The following is a 21,732-nucleotide window of genomic DNA, read 5'->3' on the forward strand; positions in this document are numbered from 1 at the left end:
AGATAGGCCTTAATATTTTCTTCCAAATACTGCTGCTTTTGTTTTCCAAAGCAGTTCTAATGATTTGTTTGATTCTTTAAAGATTTCAGTGAGAAAATTGTAAATAGGAGTAAGAAAATCTTAAATTTAAATTCTTAACTAAACTGAAATAGGTCTATGTCTTCCCTATCTAAAGGAAACAGTCATACTGACAGTGTTTTATAAAACATTTAAACATTATAGTGACTTTAATATTATCACTAGGTCATTTCTGCTGCCTTAGAGTTTAATATTCAGAAGTAATATCACATAGTTAAGCAACATAGAAGCACATATTTTTAAGCAGTCACTTTCTAATCTTTTGTTTATTCATTTATTTTAAAAATAGTCATGGCCCTATATGGCATGATCTTATATAGTGTATGGGATTTTATTTCAATATACAGAGAAAACAATACTAGATTATCTGTTAAAAATCTTGCTTAATAGCAGAATCAAATTGGATATCCACAAGCATATGGCCAGTGGGGTCAGTGGTATGGAAATGCACAACAAATTGGCCAGTATATGCCTAATGGTTGGCAAGTACCTGCATATGGAATGTACGGACAGGCATGGAACCAGCAAGGATTTAAGTAAGTATATTTTCTCCTTTGTGTGTGTGTGTGTGTTTTATTTTGTCTTGGTTTTGGTTTTCCATCTGGCAGCGCTCAGGGGTTGGTTACTCCTGGCTCTACACTCAGAAATTACTTTTGGCATTGCTTGGGGTTCTCCAGATCGGCCAAGTACAAGGTAAAGCCTCTTATCTGCTATACTATCACTCCAGCCTCTCTTCCTTTTTATTTTGTTTTGGGCCACACCTGACTATGCTCAGGAGTTATTCCTGGCTCTACATTCCTAGTGGTGCTCATGGGACCATACAGGAAGCTGGGTATTAAATCTGAGTCAGCTGTATGCAACCAAAGCACCTTACCCACTATACTATCTCCCTGGCCCCCTCTTCCCTCTCCCCCCCCCCCTTTTTTTTTGTTTTGGTTTTTGGGTCACACCCGGTGACTCTCAGGGGTTACCCCTGGCTATGCGCTCAGAAATCGCTCCTGGCTTTGGGACCATATGGGACACTGGGGGATCGAACCACGGTCTGTCCTAGATCAGCACGTGCAAAGCAAAATGCCTACTACTTGCGCTACCACTCTAGCCCCCATATTTATTTATTTTTAATTAATATCTTTATTTAAGCACCATAATTACAAACATGTTTGTAGTTGGGTTTCAGTTATAAAAAAAAAAAAAACACCTCCCTTCACCAGTGCAACTTGCTCTTTTTATAAAGGTGTCAGGAATCTGTAAGAGGAAGGGGAAATTGTGAGTTTGTGCATGTGAATATATTTTACCTGAAATTAAGCCCATGCAAGCATTGAGCTACATCCTTGGTTCCTGGAAGAGATTTATTAAAAATTGAGCTTTTCAAATAAATTATAAACAGCATTTAGAATTGTGGTGAGGAGCCAGAAGGTACTTGCTTGCATGTGGCTTTCCCAGGTTCAATCCCCAGCATCTCAAATGACCCCCAAGTACCTCTAAGAATGATTCTTGAGTGCAAAGCTTGGTGGAATCTTATGGACATTACTAAATATGAAACCACTAGCTCACTATTGGTGGTGCTTGAGATTATAGCGATTTTGGGGATTGTAGATATATATATATATATATATATATATATATATATATATATATATATATATATATCCTGTAAGTGTTTAAGCTTTGTATTATCTTCCTGGTCCCTAGAAATAGTTAGCAGGTGTTGCTGGAGACACGTACATGGTTTAAGTACTTGATTTATACACAGCCAACTCCTATTCAATCCCTGGCACCCGATATGGTCCCCTTAGCTCAATGCTTCTCAGTTATTTTCTGTCATTCCCCCCCTAGGAAGACGGAAACATTTTTCGCACCCCCCCAGCGCGACTATAAATAGTATCTTTTTTTTTTTTTTTTTTTTTTTTTTTTGGTTTTTGGGCCACATCCGGCGGTGCTCGGGTTATTCCTGGCTGTCTGCTCAGAAATAACTCCTGGCAGGCACGGGGGACCATATGGGACACTGGGATTCGAACCTACCACCTTAGGTCCTGTATTGGCTGCTTGCAAGGCAGCTTGCAAGGCAATAGCCGCTGTGCTATTTCTCCGGGCCCTGTAAATAGTATCTTTATTAAAAAAAAAAAAGCTGGTAATGCCTGGATTAATGGCTACAATGAGCACGTTTTGCAATGCATAGCTTTACAAAGCGGGGTTTGAAGCAGGACACAGCAACTCTCAGCTCCAGAGACATACAGAGACATAAACACGGGGCTTAGCTTGTTATGACAGTGTTCGCTGAGGTCAAATGCATCCCCCTTTATGGAGCTTTGCCCTCCTGGGGGCGGGGAGCACGCCCCACTATTTGAGAACTGCTGCCTTAGCTCCATTGGCTCCCAGTGCAGAGCCAAGAGTAAACCTTAAGCATCACCAGATGTGCCCCAAAACACTCCACCCATAAAAAAAGTAAAAAAAATACTTTTATTTAGGGCCCGGAGAGATAGCACAGTGGTGTTTGCCTTGCAAGCAGCCGATCCAGGACCAAAGGTGGTTGGTCAAATCCCAGTGTCCCATATGGTCCCCCGTGCCTGCCAGGAGCTATTTTTGAGCAGATAGCCAGGAGTAGCCCCTGAGCACCACCGGGTGTGGCCCAAAAACCAAATAAAAACACAAAAAAAGGGCCCGGAGAGATAGCACAGCGGCGTTTGCCTTGCAAGCTGCCGATCCAGGACCAAAGGTGGTGTGGCCCAAAAACAAACAAACAAAAAAACACTTTTATTTAAAAGTTAAACTTTTGGGGGCCGACGAGATGGCGCTAGAGGTAAGGTGTCTGTCTGCCTTGCAAGCACTAGCCAAGGAAGAACTGCGGTGCGTCCCATATGGTCCCCCCAAACCAGGGGCGATTTCTGAGGAGTAACCCCTGAGCATCAAATAGGTGTGGCCCCAAAAACAAAAACAAAAGTTAACTTTTTGGGGGGAGCGGAGAGATAGTACTGTGGTTTGCCTTGCATACAGCCAACTCAGGACCAACGATGGTTCAAATCCCAGCATCCCATATGGTCCCCCATGCCTGCCAGGAGCGATTTCTGAGCACAGAGCCAGGAGTAATCCCTGAGCGCCGCTGCGTGTAATCCAAACGAACAAACAAAAAAGTCAGTGCTCGCTTTGGCAGCACCTACAAAAATTGGAATGATACAGAGAAGATTAGCATGGCCTCTGCACAAGGATGACACGCAAATTTGTGAAGCACTCCATATTTTTTTTTTTTGTTTTTGTTTTTGTGATTTTTGGGTCACACCCGGCAGTGCTCAGGGGTTATTCCTGGCTCCAGGCTCAGAAATTGCTCCTGGTAGGCACGGGGGACCATATGGGGCGCAGGGATTTGAACCGATGACCTCCTGCATGAAAGGCAAACGCCTTACCTCCATACTATCTCTCCAGCCCCTGAAGCACTCCATATTTAAAAAAAAAAAAAGTCTGGGGCCGGCAAGGTGGCTCTAGGGGTAAGGTGTCCGCCTTGCAAGCGCTAGCCAAGGAAAGGACCACGGTTTGATCCCCTGGTGTCCCATATGGTTCCCCCTTGCCAGGAGCAATTTCTGAGCACATAGCCAGGAGTAACCCCTGAGCTTCAAACGGTTGTGGCCCGAAAAACCAAAAAAACGTCCAACATTTTTTTCAATCAACTTTGTAACATTAATGATTAAAGTAACATAAATGATTAATGATTATAGTCATTCTTGGATATACTTATTTTAATCCTATTTTATTTGATTTTTTTGGTTTGTGTTCAAGAAGGTATTGTTCATGCATAGTTACCTGAAATCTTTCTCATATAGCCTGAAATAAGCAAATATAAAGACATTAGACATTATAAAGTTAGGGGCCTGAGAGATAATATAGGGATTGAGGTACCTGCTTGCTTGCAGCAGACCCCCAAGTTCAATCCCTAGCACCACCTGATATTGGCCTACCCTTTAAAGAAACTAGACATTTTAAAATACTGATAATTATTTTCAAGTTTCTTTCTTTGAATAATAAAAATGCTACTCCATATACCAAATGATTTAGTTTTGTCCAGTGGCTTATTCAAGATATATTTAACCCAGGGTCCAGAGAGATAGCATAGAGGTAAGGCATTTGCCTTTCATGCAGGTCATTGGTTCGAATCCTGGGATCCCATATGGTCCCCCGGGCCTTAAAACCCACATGCGTCAGTTTTGCAGGTTAAGGATATTTTCCCTTGTTGCTTTGTTTTGGGGCTCTACAGGGCTCCACCCAGTGGTGCTTTGGGCTTATTCCTGGTCTGTGTTTAGGTCTGAACCCTGGTGAGTTCAGGGAACCAAAGCAAATGCCCTGCCAACTACTAACTCTGACTTCAAGTTTAAAGATATTTTCTTAGCAGTCATTAAACAAAATTATAGGACAAAAATTAAATTTATGAAATTGCCTCTTTTTTTTGGTTTTTGGGTCACGGGTCACACTGGAGGTACTCAGGAGTTTACTCTTGGATCTGCGCTCAGAAATAGCTCCTGGCAGGTACAGGGGACCAACCATATGGGATGCCGGGATTCGAACCATCGAACCATCGTTCTTCCTGGATAGGCTATGTGCGAGGCAAACACCACTGTGCTATCTCTCTAGTCCCCAGATTGCTTGCCTTTTTTTTTTTTTCTGGCCTTTAAATAGTTTTTTGTGTTTTTTTTTTTAATTTTTATTTTAATCATATTGGCTTACATATCTTTCACAGTAGTATTTTAGGTACATATTAACATTGAATCAGGGGAATACCCATCACCAAATTTGTCGTCCCCCATCCCCGTTCCCTTCCTGCAACCCATATCCCCCACTATCACCCCCGGGCTGCTAGAGTAGGTGGTCCCCTCTTAGTCTAGCTTACTGAGTGATCATAATATACTTTTTTTTTTTTTGGTTTTTGGTTTTTTGGGTCACACCTGGCAGCGCTCAGGGGTTACTCTTGGCTCCATGCTCAGAAATCGCTCCTGGCAGGCTCAGGGAACACATGGGATGCCGGGATTCGAACAATGACCTTCTGTAAGCAAGGCAAACAAACGCCTTACCTCCATGCTATCTCTGACCCCTGCTTTTATTTATTTATTTATTTATTTATTTATTTATTTATTTATTTATTTTTGGTTTTTGGGTCACACCCGGCAGTGCTCAGGGGTTACTCCTGGCTGTCTGCTCAGAAATAGCTCCTGGCAGGCACGGGGGACCATATGGGACACCGGGATTCGAACCAACCACCTTTGGTCCTGGATCGGCTGCTTGCAAGGCAAAGGCCGCTGTGCTATCTCTCCGGGCCCTTAATTTTTTTTTTAAGAGAAAAGCTTTTATTTTTGTTTCCTTTGGCTTAACATTAAATTTGTGTTTAGGAAGATATACATTTATTGTGAATATGTTAGCTGTACTTGGCATTATATTTTATTTTAATCAATGTTTCCCTTCCCCTCTGCTATTTTCACCTCTATCAGTCAGACGCAGTCTTCCGCACCATGGATGGGACCAAACTACGGAGTTCAGCCTCCTCCGGGACAGAACGGTAGCATGTTGCCTAATCAGCCTGCAGGCTATCGGGTGGCAGGATATGAAACACAGTGAACAAGGACTACCGATTCTTTAAGCCAGTGACTTGAGGCTGCCGGGAGTGTAGTAAAACCAAGAGGTTGTTTACTTAAAGATTCATCCAATCAGTCAGCGCAAATGTCAGATACAATGTATTTATTTAAAATATTTCATTTTCTAATCATGAAATTACTCATCATCCACATTGTTTAAAAAAGAAACAAGATGCTGGATGTCTGCCAATTTTTGCCTTCATTACCTTTTTTGATAAAGTTTCTCAGATCCTTGTTTCAAATACAAATGCAGGGATTGCTGCCACTTTTTTAATTAAGAGGCAGAAAATTGCACAATGTTGAACTTTTTTCCACTAAAGTAGTGTGCAGTTCTTAGTTTGCATTCCTGATGATTTAAAATATGTAATATAAATATGTAAAAAAAAGAGGAGAAAAGAAGAGAAAAACCAAAACTGTGCAGAGTATAGAAGTTCTTTGTAATCTTCAGCTTGTGCACAATTCTGTTTTAGGTTTTGTGTGTTTTTTTTTTTTTAAGGCATTGTTTAAACTGTTCCATCTCCACTGTATTCCTTTTGGGGCTTTTAAATCTAAATTATTAGTTTACATCATTTTTGTATCTTCATTTTTTCCACAAATTTGTCTTGCCTTATTAGAATTCTGTAAAATATACTTAAAATGGGAAAAATGATGTTCACGTAGATGGAAAACTTTTCTAGATGGATTGATAATAGCATTTATCTTGTGTTTTATATGAGAAGGTGCCTCAAGAATTCTCTGTTGGATTTGTTTTAAAGGATTTTTATCTTCTGTGACAAACTTTGCTGTGTACCAGGAAACATAAAATCAAAAACTTGTTGCTAAAGAAAATCTCTGAAATGTGATAAGTTCTTTTGAACCCATGTCAATGTCATGTGTCAACTTCAACATTTACATGTTTTGTTTCATTATGTAAAAGGTTTTAGCAATTATGATTTTGTACAGTTATCAAGCTGTCATTTCCTTAAAGGCATCATGCAGTTGACAGATTTATAAAGTTTTGTTTGCATGTGAATATCAAATACATACTTTGATAGTCTTTGAATACAAAGTCATCAACTCTTGTTTTTCAAGATTTTGAGACACAAAGTTGTATGTAATGAATATATTAATTTACCATTTTCTAGTTATATTTACTCAAAGTGAGTAAATCATCTTAATTGTAATATGTACAAAAATGATAGCTGTGAAACTGTAGAATATTCTGATATTAGGCTTGGGGTTTGTTGTGAACTCCTAAATTAGCCTGAAGGACCAGCCGGGCAAAGCATTTTTCAAATGTTCAGAGGCCAAAATATAAGCAAACAAACAAACAAAAAAACCCTTAAAATCCTACCTCCGTAAACAGCCTTCAAAGAAGAGAATCCTCAGTGCAATCATTATTTTGATCTTTTTTGGTACCTATTTTCCTGGAGTTCCCAATTTTATTATTTTGGGGTCCTCCGAGCATTAAGAGGTTTAATCTTTGATGGCATTGTTCTAGTTTTGAAATTTCTAGTACAATTCAGTCTCTTAGAATAATTGTGGGAGATTTTGTTGTGTTTGTTTTGTTTTTGTTTTCAGAAAAGTGAAGGTCACAAACTTCTTCCCTGACTTACAAAGGGGGAAGGGTCAGTCCCCTGTGTACATATTTGGATGGCTGATTGTTTTTAAGACCTCAGAGAGCTCCTCGAATTTTAAAAGGCTCGTGAGATCTTGGAATTTCCTGGCCTTTATCTTCCAAGTAGGAGCAGTTGACCCTAAACTGGTCTCAAAGCCAATACTCTTATAAACCAGAGCCCAGGAAAGATAGCTCACACACACACAGTTCTCTGGAGCTCACTCACTTCTATGCATTTGTACTGATGTTTCATTAAGTCACTGTGTATTTTCAAGTATTGACACATTAAAAATTACTTTATGGAAGAGGAGTAAATTTTTTAAATACTGGGAAATTTTATTTTCTGCTCTATATAGATCAGGGCATGCAACCCAAAGCAGTTTAAATTAGATACTCAAAAAATATCAGGAAGCTATTTTTAGTTTCTTCTGACTTATGTTTCTTTTTCTAGGACCCTCATTTTAAAAAATATGTCTGTCTATCCACCTGTGCTTGCAGGGAAAATTATTTTTGCATAAGTAATTTCAGCAAAAATACAGTTTTTCTTTCATTTTGACTATCTCACTTTTTATTAAGCCAGTATATTTTCTTATTGCACAAATATACGCTGACTACTTTTTGAGGAAAAAAAAGTGGTATGCATGATGAATAGGTTACTACTGAACAAAGTCACATTTCAGGAACATTGCTAAATCTGGTTTAAATTTTTACTTAGTGTAAACAGATCATTTGAAGATTTTTATTTCAGTCTAACAGTACTTAGTATTCCATCAAGGGAATTAAAATTTTAAACAGAGTTTTATTCTCTGCAGTGTGCATTCAGATTTTATTTTTGAATACATCTGGTACTGTACTGAACCTCAAATTAGTCACACTTAATGGGTCCTTAATCCAGTATTCTTTGCCCTGACTTTGGATATTAAAGTTCTTCTATGTTTTCTATAATCTGTGGGATCTCCTTGCAGTGATTATTGTGTGTGAGAGATCTTTTCTTTTTTGTCCTAGCCATATTGTTATATTAGATTTTTTTTATAAAAAAAATCTTTCAGAAACCATGATTTGCATTGATTGATGTTTAACAACCACAAAAAGTTGACATTTCTGCAGAATTAACATCATGAAATCAGGTCTCATTTTCCCTATTGAGAGTAACTATTGAAGATGAGATTCAGTCTGATTTTATTCTTTTCCTGTTTTGTCCCTGTGTTTGCTTGTCTTCCTTTTGTATGTTTGTTAGAGCTCCGTTATATTTGATAAGACAGTTTATAAAGACCTCATTGCATATAAAGCAAGCTAAATTTACTAAGTGCTATAGGGTGCTCTTGAGGTTACAGTTGAGTTGTAAAAATAAATATGTTTTTAAGAAATAAAAAAAACTTCCCAGAAAAGAGTGATGATTTCTGAAAACAAAGCAATTATCTTTTTGGTAAGGATGATTATTTTTTTCCCTAATCACCACTTCTTTTGGAGGAATGGAGGGGGGGGTGGGCCTCACACAGATACCTGTTGGGGCAGCTCTGAGATGTATTACTTTTTATGGGGGGGCGTGCACCAGGCATTAGTGAGATTACTCTTAGCTCTGCACTTAGGAATTATATACCTTGATCAGTGTGTCATGGGATGCTGGGAATCAAACTTAGCTCATTAGTGTGCAAAGCAAATGCCGTCTCCACTGTACTATCTATCACTCCGTCCCCAATTTGGTCATAAGTTGTTATAGTTGTGCTGGTTCCAATGAGAGCCACATGCTGCAGGTTTTTTTTTTTTTGTTTGTTTGTTTTTTTCAGATGCTTTTGTTTTTGGGTCACACCTGGCTGTGCTCAGGTTACTCCTGGCTCTGCGCTTACAAGTGATTTCTGGCAGGCTCGGGAGACCATATGGGATGCTGGGATTCGAACTGGGTCTGTCCTGTGTTGGCCGAGTGCAAGGCAAATGCCTTACCGATGTGCTATCGCTCCAGCCCCCAGATGCTGCAGTTTTTAGGAAAGGCCATGTGTCTTTAATATCAAACAGTATCTCATGTATACTTGTTCTGCCTTTTAGATAATCTTACCAACCCCACTGCAATGTTGATTGTTGTGTTCAGACTCAAAAATGAATCCAAAACAATAGACTTAAGAGCCTAAGTAAAATATGTGAATGTGTCTACAGATTTCTTTTTTGGGCCCCCCGGTGGTGCTCAGGGATTACTCTTTGCTCCTCACTCCTGGATTGTCTGAGCAAGGCAAATGCCCTATTGCTGTGCTATCTCTCAGGCCTCTCTACAGATGTGGGTTTTTTTTTTTTTGTTTTTTTTTTTTGGTATTTGGTTTTTGGGTCACACCCGGCAGGGCTCAGGGGTTACTCCTGGCTCCATGTTAAGAAATCACTCCTGGCAGGCTCAGGGGACCATATGGGATGCTGGGATTTGAACCAATGACTTTCTGCATGAAAGGCAAACACCTTACCTCCATGCTATCTCTCTGGCCCTGCCTCTACAGATTTCTTTTTTTTTTTTTTTTTTTTTTTTTCATGATTTTTTTTTTTTTTTTTTTTTTGGTTTTTGGGCCACACCCGTTTGACACTCAGGGGTTACTCCTGGCTATGTGCTCAGAAATCGCCCCTGGCTTGGGGGGACCATATGGGACGCCGGGGGATCGAACCACGGTCCGTTCCTTGGCTAGCGCTTGTAAGGCAGACACCTTACCTCTAGCGCCACCTTCCCGGCCCCGCCTCTACAGATTTCTAATGCTTCACTTTTGTTTGCATTTTCAGCCAGCCACATCTGATGATATTCCTGGTTCAGTGTTTGTGGGGGGGGGGGGGTCTCTAGATACTGTTCAGGACTATATGGAACTAGGGATCAAACAAGCTTGGGCCTCCTACAAATAAAGTATGTACTTACTGGGTTCCAGAACAATAAATAATACAGTGGGCAGGATACTTCCTTGCATGCAGCCAACCCAGGTTTGATCCCCTGCATCCTATATGTCCTGTTAGTGCTGCCAGGAGTAACAACACAGCATGATTCTAGCAGCTCTGTTGTGATCTAGGTGCAACTATAATTTTCACCACTCACAACCAGGTGTGTGTAGGCAGCACAGTGAACAGTCAACAGCTAAAAATAAATGTGTTACTACAGAACCCCTGGGCAGCATGCAACTAGAAAGTGCTTAAGCACCATAAATGAAGACTGAAACCCTCCCTCAGTGTGTGTGTGTGTGTGTGTGTGTGACCATGACAAAGAAGGTGAAAGTAAACACAAAACACCGACACATTCATGACAAATATGTCAACAGTATCAATATATCCAGAGGAATATATTCAGTCTACTGCCAGAAACAAACAATCATACAAGAATGAAGGTGAAAGAAAAGTCAAGAGTACTTACCAACAACTAATTCTGTACTAAATGAACTAAAGTATATAATTCAGAAAAGTGTGAGTCCCAGAACAAAAGTCTAAGCTGTGAAAAGATCATTTTTTTAAAGCTTCATTGATTGATTGATTGACCCTTGGGCCACACCCAGCGGTGCTCAGGGGTCACTCCTGGCTCTGCATTCAAAAAATGCCCCTGGCAGGCTGGGGGACCATATGGAATGCTGGAAATTGCACCGGGTCTCCCTGGTCAACCGCATGCAAGGCCAAGGCCCCACCACTGTGCTAATCGGCCCCTGAAAAGATAGATTTTTATTTATCTTAATGTAAAACATTTCTATATAAGGCAATAGTAACTTATTTTTGCTGAACAAACAACTCCTGGCTGTGTTCAGGGCCATATGTTGTGTTCACAGCATTATCCTGTATTCTCTCTCCAGCTATATATATATATATATATATATATATATATATATATATATATATATATATATATATATATATATACACACACACACACACATACATATACATACATACATATGTATATATATACATACACACATACATACACACACATATACACATTTATCGGAGTAGCATCTGGAAAGCATACAGAAAACTTTATTAGGCAATTCAAAACAAAGCGGATGTATCCAAATGAACAGTAAAATACACTATCCTCAAACATACACGGAATATATTACTTAACAGTGGCATTATATGATGATGGGGTGGGGTCTGAGGAGCCATTACAGTGGGTAGGACCCTCACCTTTCACGCGGCACTCCTGGGGTCGATCCCTGGCACCCTACATGATTACACCCTACTTCCCCCAAAGCCCACCTGGAGTGATTCCTGACTGCAGCAGAGCCAGGAGTAAGTAAACTATGTATGATCTTTTTTTTTTTTTTTTTTTGGTTTTTGGGTCACACCTGGCAGTGCTCAGGGGTTATTCCTGGCTCCAGGCTCAGAAATTGCTCCTGGCAGGCACAGGGGACCATATGGGGCGCCGGGATTCGAACCGATGACCTCCTGCATGAAAGGCAAACGCCTTACCTCCATGCTATCTCTCCGGCCCCACTATGTATGATCTTAAAGCAAACAAAACAAGAGTGTATAGGAGCTGAAGGGCCAAGGGAAGGATAATTATTGCCAGTGGTCAAGGATCAAAGAATGAATATTTGAAAAAAAATTTTTTTTTCAACACTGGGAAACTTTTTGGGGAGGGGGGAGTTTTGGGTCACACCCGGCAGCGCTCAGGGGTTCCTCCTGGCTCTACGCTCAAAAATCGCTCCTGGCGGGCTCGGGGGATCATATAGGATGCCGGGATTCAAACCACCGTCCTGCATGCAAGGCAAACGCCTTACCTACTATCCATGCTATCTCTCCGGCCCGGGAAACTACATTTCCCATCAGGCAACGCGAATCGGAAAAGGCGGATCCCTCGCGCGCGTGGGCGCCCTGGCCAATCACGACCGTCGTTACAGAGCCCAACTTGGCTCTGTTTGTAAAAGGCCGCAGCAGGCGAAGAGCGAGGAGGTGAGGGCGGTCATCAATCTGGGGACTTGGGCCACGTCGCGGGGCCCGGGCGGGGGACACTGGGCCAGTGAGGGGAGCCCGTGCGGACAGAGAGCGAGGGCGAGGGCGAGGGTGGACCTGGGGCTTCGACTTGGGAATTGCGTAGGAAAGCTCTGAACCCTCGGCGCGCTGTGCCACTGGGCTGCGACGCCTCTGCCTGGGCCTCTCGGGACCGGAAGTGAGAGTGGCGCGGGGAGGATGCCGGGAAGCACGCGGTCCCGGAAGTCCGCCCGACGGTGCCCGAGGCCCGAAGGAAAGGTGGCCTTTGACCTTTGACCTTTGGAAGGAGGCCCAGCCGAATTGTATTCCTTGGGAGAGGCCTGGAGTCAGGATGCTCAGGGCCTGCCTTTAGGCCTGTCCCTGTTAGGAGGCCAGATAGTCCAAACTCCCAATAATATCTGGGGGATGTGAGGTTTGGGTCAAATGTCTACTTTCTCCAACAACTCCCTGTCTTCCACCTGAATTGGGAGAAAATGGGGAAAATAGTGCCCAGGAAAATAGTGCCATGCATGAACTACCTAGTCAGTCTAGGAGGGAATGCATGGGAGTGGCTGAATATGTATGTGTTAGTAAGTGTGTATTTTTTTTTTGTTATTGTTTTGTTTTGGGGGCCACACCCGGTGACTCTCAGGGGTTACTCCTGCTCTGCGCTCAGAAATAGCTTCTGGTTCAGGGGACCTCATGGGATGCTGGGGATCGAACCAAGGTCCATCCTGGGTAGGCCCTGTGCTAAGCAAAATGCCCTGCCCCTGTGCTATAGCTCCAGCTCCCTTGCTGATTGTTTTTCTAATGTGTGTTATGGCCTTTCTCCTCAGTGAATGTTTTCCTAGAGATCCTCATTTATTTTATTTTATTTTATTTTATTTTATTTTATTTTATTATTTTATTTTAGGCCACACCCAGCGGCGCTCAGGGATTACTCCTGGCTATCTGCTCAGAAATAGCTTCTGGCAGGCACGGGGGACCATATGAGACACCGGGATTCGAACCAACTACCTTAGGTCCTGGGTCGGCTGCTTGCAAGGCAAACGCTGCTGTGCTATCTCTCCGGCCCCTAGAGATCCTCATTGACTGGTTATTTGTATTCAATAACAAACAATGGTGAGATGACAGAAAGAGACATGTATCACTTTCACCTCAGGGAGTTCTGTGAAGGAGAGTACCTCTTTCTGGTAAATTCCAAAGTAGAGTACTTTTTCTAAAAATAGAATCTTTCAGTTCCCTAAGAATTTAAGGGCAATAGTCCAAATTTGAGATAAGAAAACAAAAATTGGGGGGCCGGGCGGTGGCGCTGGAGGTAAGGTGCCTGCCTTGCCTGCGCTAGCCTAGGACGGACCGCGGTTCGATCCCCCGGCGTCCCATATGGTCCCCCAAGAAGCCAGGAGCAACTTCTGAGCGCATAGCCAGGAGTAACCCCTGAGCGTCACAGGGTGTGGCCCAAAAACCAAAAAAAAAAAAAAAAAAAAAAGAAAACAAAAATTGGAGCTGGTGAGGTGGTGCTAGAGGTAAGTCTGCCTTGCAAGCGCTAGCCAAGGAAGGACCGCGGTTCCATCCCCCGGCGTCCCATATGGTCCCCACAAGCCAGGGGCAATTTCTGAGCCCTTAGCCAGGAGTAACCCCTGAGCACCAAACAAGTGTGGCCCAAAAAACCAAAAAAAAAAAAAAAAATTAAAAATTGGTGGTTGGGGCCAGAGATATTGCATGAGGTAAGGCGTTTGCCTTCCATGCAGGTCATTGGTTCGAATCCCTGCGTTCAGTATGGTCCCCAAGCCTGCCAAGAGCAATTTCTGAGCGTGAAGCCAGGAGTAACCCCTGAGCACTGCCAGGTGTGACCCAAAAAAAAAAAACCCCCCAAAACAGGTGGTTTTTTGTTTTGTTTTGTTTTCTTTTTGAGCCACACCCGGTGACTCCAGGTGTTACTCTTGGCTATGCGCCCAGAAATCGCTCCTGGCTTGAGGGACCATATGGGACGCCAGGAGATCGAACCGCGGTCAGTCCTAGGCTAGCACCGGCAAGGCAGACAGACGCCTTACCGCTTGCGCCACCGCTCTGGCCCCAGCTAAGTGTGTTTCATTCGTTCTCCACACAAACGCAAATAGCATCCTCCCCCACGGCAGGGCTAGCTGTGTTGTCACAGGGCACCTGGATAAAAAGTCACCCGTTCGGGCGAGTGATCGTGGTTAATTTACAGGACTTGTCCCCTTTTTATTTTGGGAGAGGGTAAGGGTTGTTGGGTCACAGTCTGGGTTTACACCTGGCAGTGCTCAGGGATTTCTTTTGGCGAGGTTGGGGACCATTTGGGGTGGGGTACCGGGGTCGAATAGATGTCATGCATGCAAGGCAAGTGCACCCCCCTTGGGCCAGTTCCTGTACCTTGGCGTTTACCGGTTGACTTTGTTTTGTGTGTTTTGTTTTTTGGTTTTTGGGCCACACCTGGCGGTGCTCAGGGGTTACTCCTGGCTGTCTGCTCAGAAATAGCTCCTGGCAGGCACGGGGGACCATATGGGACACCGGGATTCGAACCAACCACCTTTGGTCCTGGATCGGCTGCTTGCAGGGCAAACACCGCTTGTGCTATCTCTCCGGGCCCTACCGGTTGACTTTGTAAACTTGCTGGGAAGAGGACTAAAGGCAGCACTGATGGATAAAGCCCGCCAAATCAAAACAAATGCAGATTCTTTACAAGTTGTGTTGACTTGTTTGTATCTTTCAGTATAGAACTTGTAGCGACTTAGTACACTTAGAGTTCAAATGAAACAGTGAGATGTAGATCTCATACTATTTCCTAGGTCCTTTCTTCTGAGATAAGAGAGATATTCTGCATGTGTGTATTCCATGTTTTTCCCTGTAATGCTAAGGATCTCATGCATACCTGGCATGTGCTTTGTCACTGAGCCACATCTTGGCCACTTATTTTTTGGGGAGTTTTGGGGGGGAGTTATGAGCCACACCTAGTGGTGCTCAGGGGTTATTCCTGACATGTCTCTGTGCTCAGAAATTGCTCCTGGCAGTCTCGAGGGACCATTTGGAATGCTGAGAATCAAACCCGGGTTGGCTATGTGTAAGGCAAACACCCTACCTGCTGTGGCTATTGCTCTAGCCCTGTTTTGTTTTGTTTTTTAACATTAGACATGGATGGTAGAGAATGGAATGAGACCATACCAGCTGCTGCTTCACGGTTATTCCTGTCTGCTCAGAGAGCACACCTTGTGGCTCTTGGTAGTCTCAAGGATCTAAAGGCAATAGGTACAAGCAAGGAAAGTACCTTAACCACTCTCCAGTTCTCATTGACTTGCACTCCCTTTGTCTCCTTTCAGCTCCCTTTCCACTTCTTTTTTCTCTTTGGCTCTCACCTTCCCCTTTTTCTTTTCCCCTTTCCTTTTCCTTTTCCTTCCCCCTTTCCCTTTCATTATCTCTTTCCTTTTCCCTTTCACTATCCCTTTCCCTTTTTCTTTCCCTATCTCTTTCCCTTCCCCTTTCCATTTTTCTTTTCCTTTTTTTGGCTGGAGATTAATCCAAAGGCCTCATGTGTAAAGCAAATGCTCTGCTGCTGAGCCAAGTCCCTAAATCAATTTTCACTTTTATTATCATATATTCCTTGAAGCACAATTTTAATATTTATCAAATCCAATTGATATATGTTTTTATATTTTTTCACTTAGGCTTTTTTTATTTTTTTGTGGGGAGCCACATATGGGCAGTGCTCCTAGCTTTGCACTCAGGAATGATTTCTAGTGGGCTCAGAGGACCATATTGGATGCAGGATATCAAACCTGGGTCAACATCCTGAAAGGCAAGATCCAAACCATCTGTATTATCTAGAGCCTAATTTTGTTTGTTTGTTTGCTTGTTTGTTTTTGGGCCATTCCCAGCAGTGGCAGCAGCGCTCAGGGGTTACCCATGGCTCTGTGCTCAGAAATCCTCCTGGCAGGCTCAGGGGACCATACAGGATGCCAGGAATTGAACCCAGGTCTGTCCTGGGTTGCCGCATGCAAGGCAAACGCCCTACACTGTGCTATCTCTCTGGTCCTCCAGCCCAATTTTTTTTTTTCTTTTTTGGTTTTTGGGCCACACCCAGTAACGCTCAGGGGTTACTCCTGGCTATGTGCTCAGAAGTTGCTCCTGGCTTGGGGGACCATATGGGACACCAGGGGATCGAACCGCGGTCCTTCCAAGGTTAGCGCAGGCAAGGCAGGCACCTTACCTTTAGCGCCACCGCCCAGCCCCCAGCCCAATTTTTTTAACCTTTTTTTTTTTAAATTTTGTGTGTGTGTGTGTGTGTGTGTGTGTGTGTGTGTGTGTGTGTATGTATGTGTGTATGTGTGTGTTTTGGGCCACACACGGCGGTGCTCAGGGGTTACTCCTGGCTGGGCTCAGAAATCGCTCCTACCAAGCTCGGGGAACCATATGGGATGTTGGGAATCGAAACCAGGTCCTGGGTTCACTGCTTGAAAGGCAAACACCTTACCACTGTGCTATCTCTCTGGCCCCTCACTTATGTTTTTGATGTCATATTTGAGAAGCATGTATAGGGAAATTTTGGGCCAAACCTGGTGATACTCAGAGATATTTTGCTCAGTCAAAACCCTTAATAGTGCCCAGGGACCATATATGGCACCAGGAATTCAAAATAGGATCCATCTCATGCTATGTAACTTCTTGTGATATCTCTCCTACCTGTTTTCTTAGAGTTTTATGCTTTTGTTTGTTTTATTTTGCTTGGGAGCCACACCTAACAGTGCTCAGGGGTTGCTTCTGGCTCTGTGCTCAAAAATTATCCTGGCAGGTTCTGGGGATGATATGGAATTCCAGGGATTCAATCCAGGTCAGTTGCATGTAAGGCAAACACCTACCCACTGTGCTATTGCTCCGGCCCCTGTTTTGCTTTTTTAGGCCATACACAGTGGCCCTCAGGGGTTACTCCTAGCTCTGTGCTCAGAAATTACTCCTGTCAGGCTTGGGGGACCATATAGGATGCTGAGGATCAAACCTAGGTTAACCATGTGCAAGGCAAATATCCTACATGCTGTGCTATCACTTCAGCCCCAAGCCTCCCCCCCCCTTTTTTTAAATTTATTTATTGAGAGGTTTTGGATCATACCTGGCAGTACTCAGGTTACTCCTCGCTCTGTGCCGAGAAATTGCTCCTGGCAGGCTTGGGGGACCATGTGAATGCCAGGAATCAAACCTAGGTAGATCTTGGGTTGGCCACATGTGCTATTGCGCCAGCCCAGCCTTTATTATTTTGAGGTGTGGAGTATTGAACTCAGGATCTCATTTGTGCAAAGTAATCATTCTGCCACTGAACCACATGGAGGTAAGGCTTGCATGCAGAAGGACGGTGGTTCGAATCCTGGCATCCCATATGGTCCCCCGAGCCTACCAGGAGCAATTTCTGAGTGTAGAGCCAGGAGCTCTACTGAGCGCTGCCAGGTGTGACCCAAAAAAAATACTTAAATAGACTATAATAGATTCTTCATCTTGGGACTTGAAAGAACATTCTCTCCTAAGGATCTGTGTATATATTTGATTTTTACCCCCTTATTACAGATTTCTTCAGAACACAGTGCGATTATTCTTCACCTGTGGCTACTGGGCAGGAACTTTGCTATTGGTTGATCAAGAAGGAAGCAGAATGTCTCCATTGTTACACTGTAGAGTTCAAATGTCAGAAGACTTTGGGTTAAGCCGTAACATTTACTCTGCAATTGATTATGTTTTTGCCTCTCCTCTGATGATTTTAAATGAATGAAAAACACCTAGGTCTTATGAGTTCAAGAGACACAGTTTTCTGACAGTTGATCCAGGTAGGATTAAGCTGGGTTTGATGGGTTATGCTGAAAAGGTAAAAAACTCATCTTTCTCTAGACCTTGCTCAAATTAAATTTGTGCATGCAAGGTTTAGATTGATTTAGATTCATTTCAAGAATAGGACTCGATCTTATAGGAATGCTTTGGTAATTACATTAGGATTTAGTTGTATTTGATTAACTAGAGGTTTGGGCACCACACCTAGCAATGCTGGAGGCTACTTCTGGGTGTCACTCTCAGTGGTATTCAGGGACTAGGCAGTCTAAGGGATCAGACCCACGCATCCTACATGCTAAGCCTGTACTTGTCATTTTGAATTAGGAGTTTAAAATAGAGTAAGAGGAGCCGGAGAGATAGCACAGTGGTAGGGCATTTACCTTGCCTGCTGCCAATCGGGGAGGGACCCAGTTCAATTCCCAGCATCCCATATGGTCCCCCAGCTGCCAGTGGTGATTTCTGAACCAGGAGTTACCCCTGAGCATCGCTGTGTGTGGCCCAACAATCAACCAACCAATCAATAAATAAAGTTTAAAAAATAGAGTAAGAGATGGGACAGGCCTATGGCTCAGTGATAGAGCGCTTGCTTGACTTACGTGGAATTACAGGTTCAATTCTGGCACCACTTACATAAAAAACAGATAGGTGGCACTTACATAAAAAACAGATAGGTGGTGCTTGAGTGACAACACAGCGGTAGGGCATTTGCCTTGCATGCAGCCAACCCAGGTTTCGTCCCCAGCATTCTATTTGGTCCCCCAAGTCTGCCAGGAGTGATTTCTGAGTGCAGAGCCAAGAGTAACCCCTGAGCGCCACTGAGTGTGTCCCAAAAACAGAACCAGGGGCTGGAGCAATAGCACAGCAGAAGAATGTTTGCCTTGCATGCAGACGACCCGGGATGAATCTGGGTTCAATTTCCAGCATCCCGTATGTTCCCCCTAGCCAGCCAGGAGAATTCTGAGTGCAGTGCATAGAGAAAAAGAAATAAAAACAATTAAAAAAAAACAATAAACAGATGGGCTAGAGATGTAGTACAGCAGGTAGAGTGCTTGCCTTGGATGCAGCTGACCCAGGTTTGGTCTCCAGTATTCATATGGTCCCCGAGCACTGTCCCCAGGCATTGCCAGGAGTGATCCCTAAACACCGAGCCAGGAGTAAACCCTGAGAACTGTTGGGTGTGGCCAAAAAGATAACATAAAATAAAATAATTTTTTTTTTTTGGTTTTTGGGTCACACCCAGCAGCTCTCAGGGATTACTCCTGAATCTGTGTTCAGAAATCACTCCTGGCAGACTCAGGGGACCATATGGGATGCCGGGCTTCTGCATGGAAGGCAAATGCTTTACCTCCATGCTATCTCTCTGGCCCCCAAATAAAATAAATTTAAAGACTAAAGGCAACATTTTGGGAGGCAGGAGATCAAGGGGAGAACATGGTGGTGGAAGGTGTGGTGTTAGAACATTGTTTTATCAATCACAGTGATGCTTAAAATAGAAAAGGCCACATTTTTCTTACTGTTTGAGAGTTTAAATTAATATTCATTTGAGTACATTGAAAATTTTGGATAGCTCCAGATTTCCATTTTTGCCCTTAATATTATGTTATAATGTGATGGTATACTAATACTAATGAGCTCATTGACTTTTCTAGGGCCTCTGAAAATGGAAACAAACTCTCTGAGGACAAAAGTTCCAGCTTTCTTATCCGATTTGGGGAAGGCCACATTAAGGGGGATCAGAAAATGTCCTCGCTGTGGCACATACAACGGCACCCGGGGACTGAGCTGTAAGAACAAGACTTGTGGCACAATATTCCGCTATGGAGCCCGGAAGCAGCCCAGTGTTGAGGCTGTGAAAATCATTACAGGCTCCGATCTACAGGTCTACTCGGTGCGACAAAGAGACCGGGGCCCTGACTACAGATGCTTTGTGGAGTTAGGGGTTTCAGAGACAACAATCCAGACCGTGGATGGGACAATCATCACTCAGCTGAGCTCCGGACGATGTTATGTTCCCTCGTGCCTGAAAGCAGCTGCCCAGGGTGTTGTGGAAAACCAGTGCCAGCACATCAAGCTGGCAGTGAACTGCCAGGCAGAGGCCACCCCCTTGACCCTGAAGAGCTCGGTCCTGAATGCCATGCAGGCCTCCTCAGAAACCAAGCAGACCATCTGGCAGTTGGCCACAGAACCCACAGGTCCCTTGGTACAGAGAATTACTAAAAACATTTTGGTGGTGAAATGCAAGGCAAGCCAGAAGCATAGTTTGGGGTATTTGCATACGTCCTTTGTGCAGAAAATCAGCACAAAAAGCTTGCCTGAGCGCCGTTTCTTCTGTTCCTGCCAGACTCTGAAACCACACAAGTCACATGCCCCCAGCGAGGAGGCAGCCCAGAGATGCATTCATTTCTTTGCTTGCATCTGTGCTTTTGCCAGTGACGAGACATTGGCTCAGGAATTCTCAGACTTCCTAAATTTTGATTCCAGCGGTAGGTGGTATGGGTGACACAGTTACTCTCTTTCTAAAATGGCAGTGAAAGAGTTCCACTGAAATGATGGCATTTGGAGATTTCCTAGCAACCTTCAGAAGCAGTTGGTAGATAATTCAAATGAAAAGCATTCCTTCTTTAAAACCCAGCCAGCTCACTTGCATAAAGGTTGGTTGGTTAGTTGGTTGATTGGTTGGTTGGTTGACTGGTTGAAATGGATAATGATCGGGGCTGGAGAGATAGCATGGAGGTAAGGCGTTTACCTTTCATGCAGAAGGTCATTGGTTCAAATCCCGGCGTCCCATATGGTCCCCCGTGCCTGCCAGGAGCAATTTCTGAGCATGGAGCCAGGAGCCTGAGCACTGCCAAGTGTAACCCAAAAACCACAAAAAAAAAAAGAAATGGATAATGATCAAAGTATTTGGGCATTTTTATTGAGTCAGTGAATCTTGCAGTTAGTTTACCTTTGTTTTTCCTCTTCTGTGGATGCCCTATATTAATGGAAACAAAAACGTTATCCAAAAGTTCCCCTTATTTTGGCTTAACTATTTTCTTCTCTTTGAAGATGAGGGAAGTAGGTGAGGAAGATCTTAGTTTCTGCATCAAGTAGCTAAGCTCGACTGTAGAGCATTTGGATTTATTCCCTGCCAGACACCCCACCCCCACCCACATCCACCCACACAGACAATACAAATAACTGTACATCAAGGCTTTTATTCATTATTCTTAAATATCTTTTCCTTGAAGATTTCTTTGGGGAACACCTAACAGTGCTCAGGAGCTACTCCTGGCTTGATGTTTTGGAGGAAGGATCTATGTAGTCCCAGGAATTGAACCTGGACCTCCCTGCATGTAAAGCGCTTTGAGCTCAGCCCTTTGAACTATCTCCCTGGGTCCTTATAGATGCTTTTTTTTTCATTTTCTGTTTTGCCTGTGTGTGAGTGTGTGTGTGTGTTCTTATAGATGCTTTTTTTTTTCATTTTCTGTTTTGCCTGTGTGTGTGTGTGAGTGTGTGTGTGTGTGTGGTTTTGGGTCACACCTGGCAGTGCTCAGGGGAAACTCCTGGCTCCATGCTCAGAAATTGCTCCTGGCAGGCATGGGGGACCTTATGGGAAGCCGATTTGAACAGGAGGGTCTTCAGAGAAATACCTAAAGGAGTTTATTAGGGCCGGCAAGGTGGCGCTAGAGGTAAGGTGTCTGCCTTACAAGCACT

General features: G+C 43.4%; 2 protein-coding genes and 1 non-coding gene across 6 annotated transcripts in view; all 3 read left to right on the forward strand.

Annotated features, from left to right (window-relative positions):
* TIA1 (TIA1 cytotoxic granule associated RNA binding protein) overlaps nucleotides 1-8,317 on the forward strand; it is a 41,232-nt gene extending 32,915 nt beyond the window's left edge. For 2 of the 4 annotated variants that reach the window (XM_049785072.1, XM_049785075.1), the window contains 2 exons: nucleotides 472-614; nucleotides 5,550-8,317. In XM_049785072.1, the coding sequence (XP_049641029.1) occupies nucleotides 472-614; nucleotides 5,550-5,676 (270 nt within the window). In that variant the 3' untranslated portion in view covers nucleotides 5,677-8,317. Of the gene's footprint in view, nucleotides 1-468; nucleotides 615-5,549 lie in introns of all 4 variants that reach the window. The other 2 variants (XM_049785071.1, XM_049785073.1) reach the window with 1 other exon arrangement.
* LOC126025114 (U6 spliceosomal RNA) lies at nucleotides 3,214-3,318 on the forward strand. The gene has a single exon (XR_007501160.1). It is a non-coding gene; the product is annotated as a U6 spliceosomal RNA (small nuclear RNA).
* A 3,847-nt stretch (nucleotides 8,318-12,164) lies between the features above and the next one.
* The window catches only part of C12H2orf42 (chromosome 12 C2orf42 homolog), a 36,701-nt gene continuing 27,133 nt past the window's right edge, over nucleotides 12,165-21,732 (forward strand). Inside the window, exons 1-2 of the mRNA XM_049785052.1 lie at nucleotides 12,165-12,189; nucleotides 19,686-20,519. Of these exons, the coding sequence (XP_049641009.1) occupies nucleotides 19,697-20,519 (823 nt within the window). The 5' untranslated portion in view covers nucleotides 12,165-12,189; nucleotides 19,686-19,696. The remainder of the gene's footprint in view (nucleotides 12,190-19,685; nucleotides 20,520-21,732) is intronic.

Source organism: Suncus etruscus, chromosome 12 (assembly GCF_024139225.1).
Source record: "Suncus etruscus isolate mSunEtr1 chromosome 12, mSunEtr1.pri.cur, whole genome shotgun sequence".
Taxonomy (NCBI): domain Eukaryota; kingdom Metazoa; phylum Chordata; class Mammalia; order Eulipotyphla; family Soricidae; genus Suncus; species Suncus etruscus.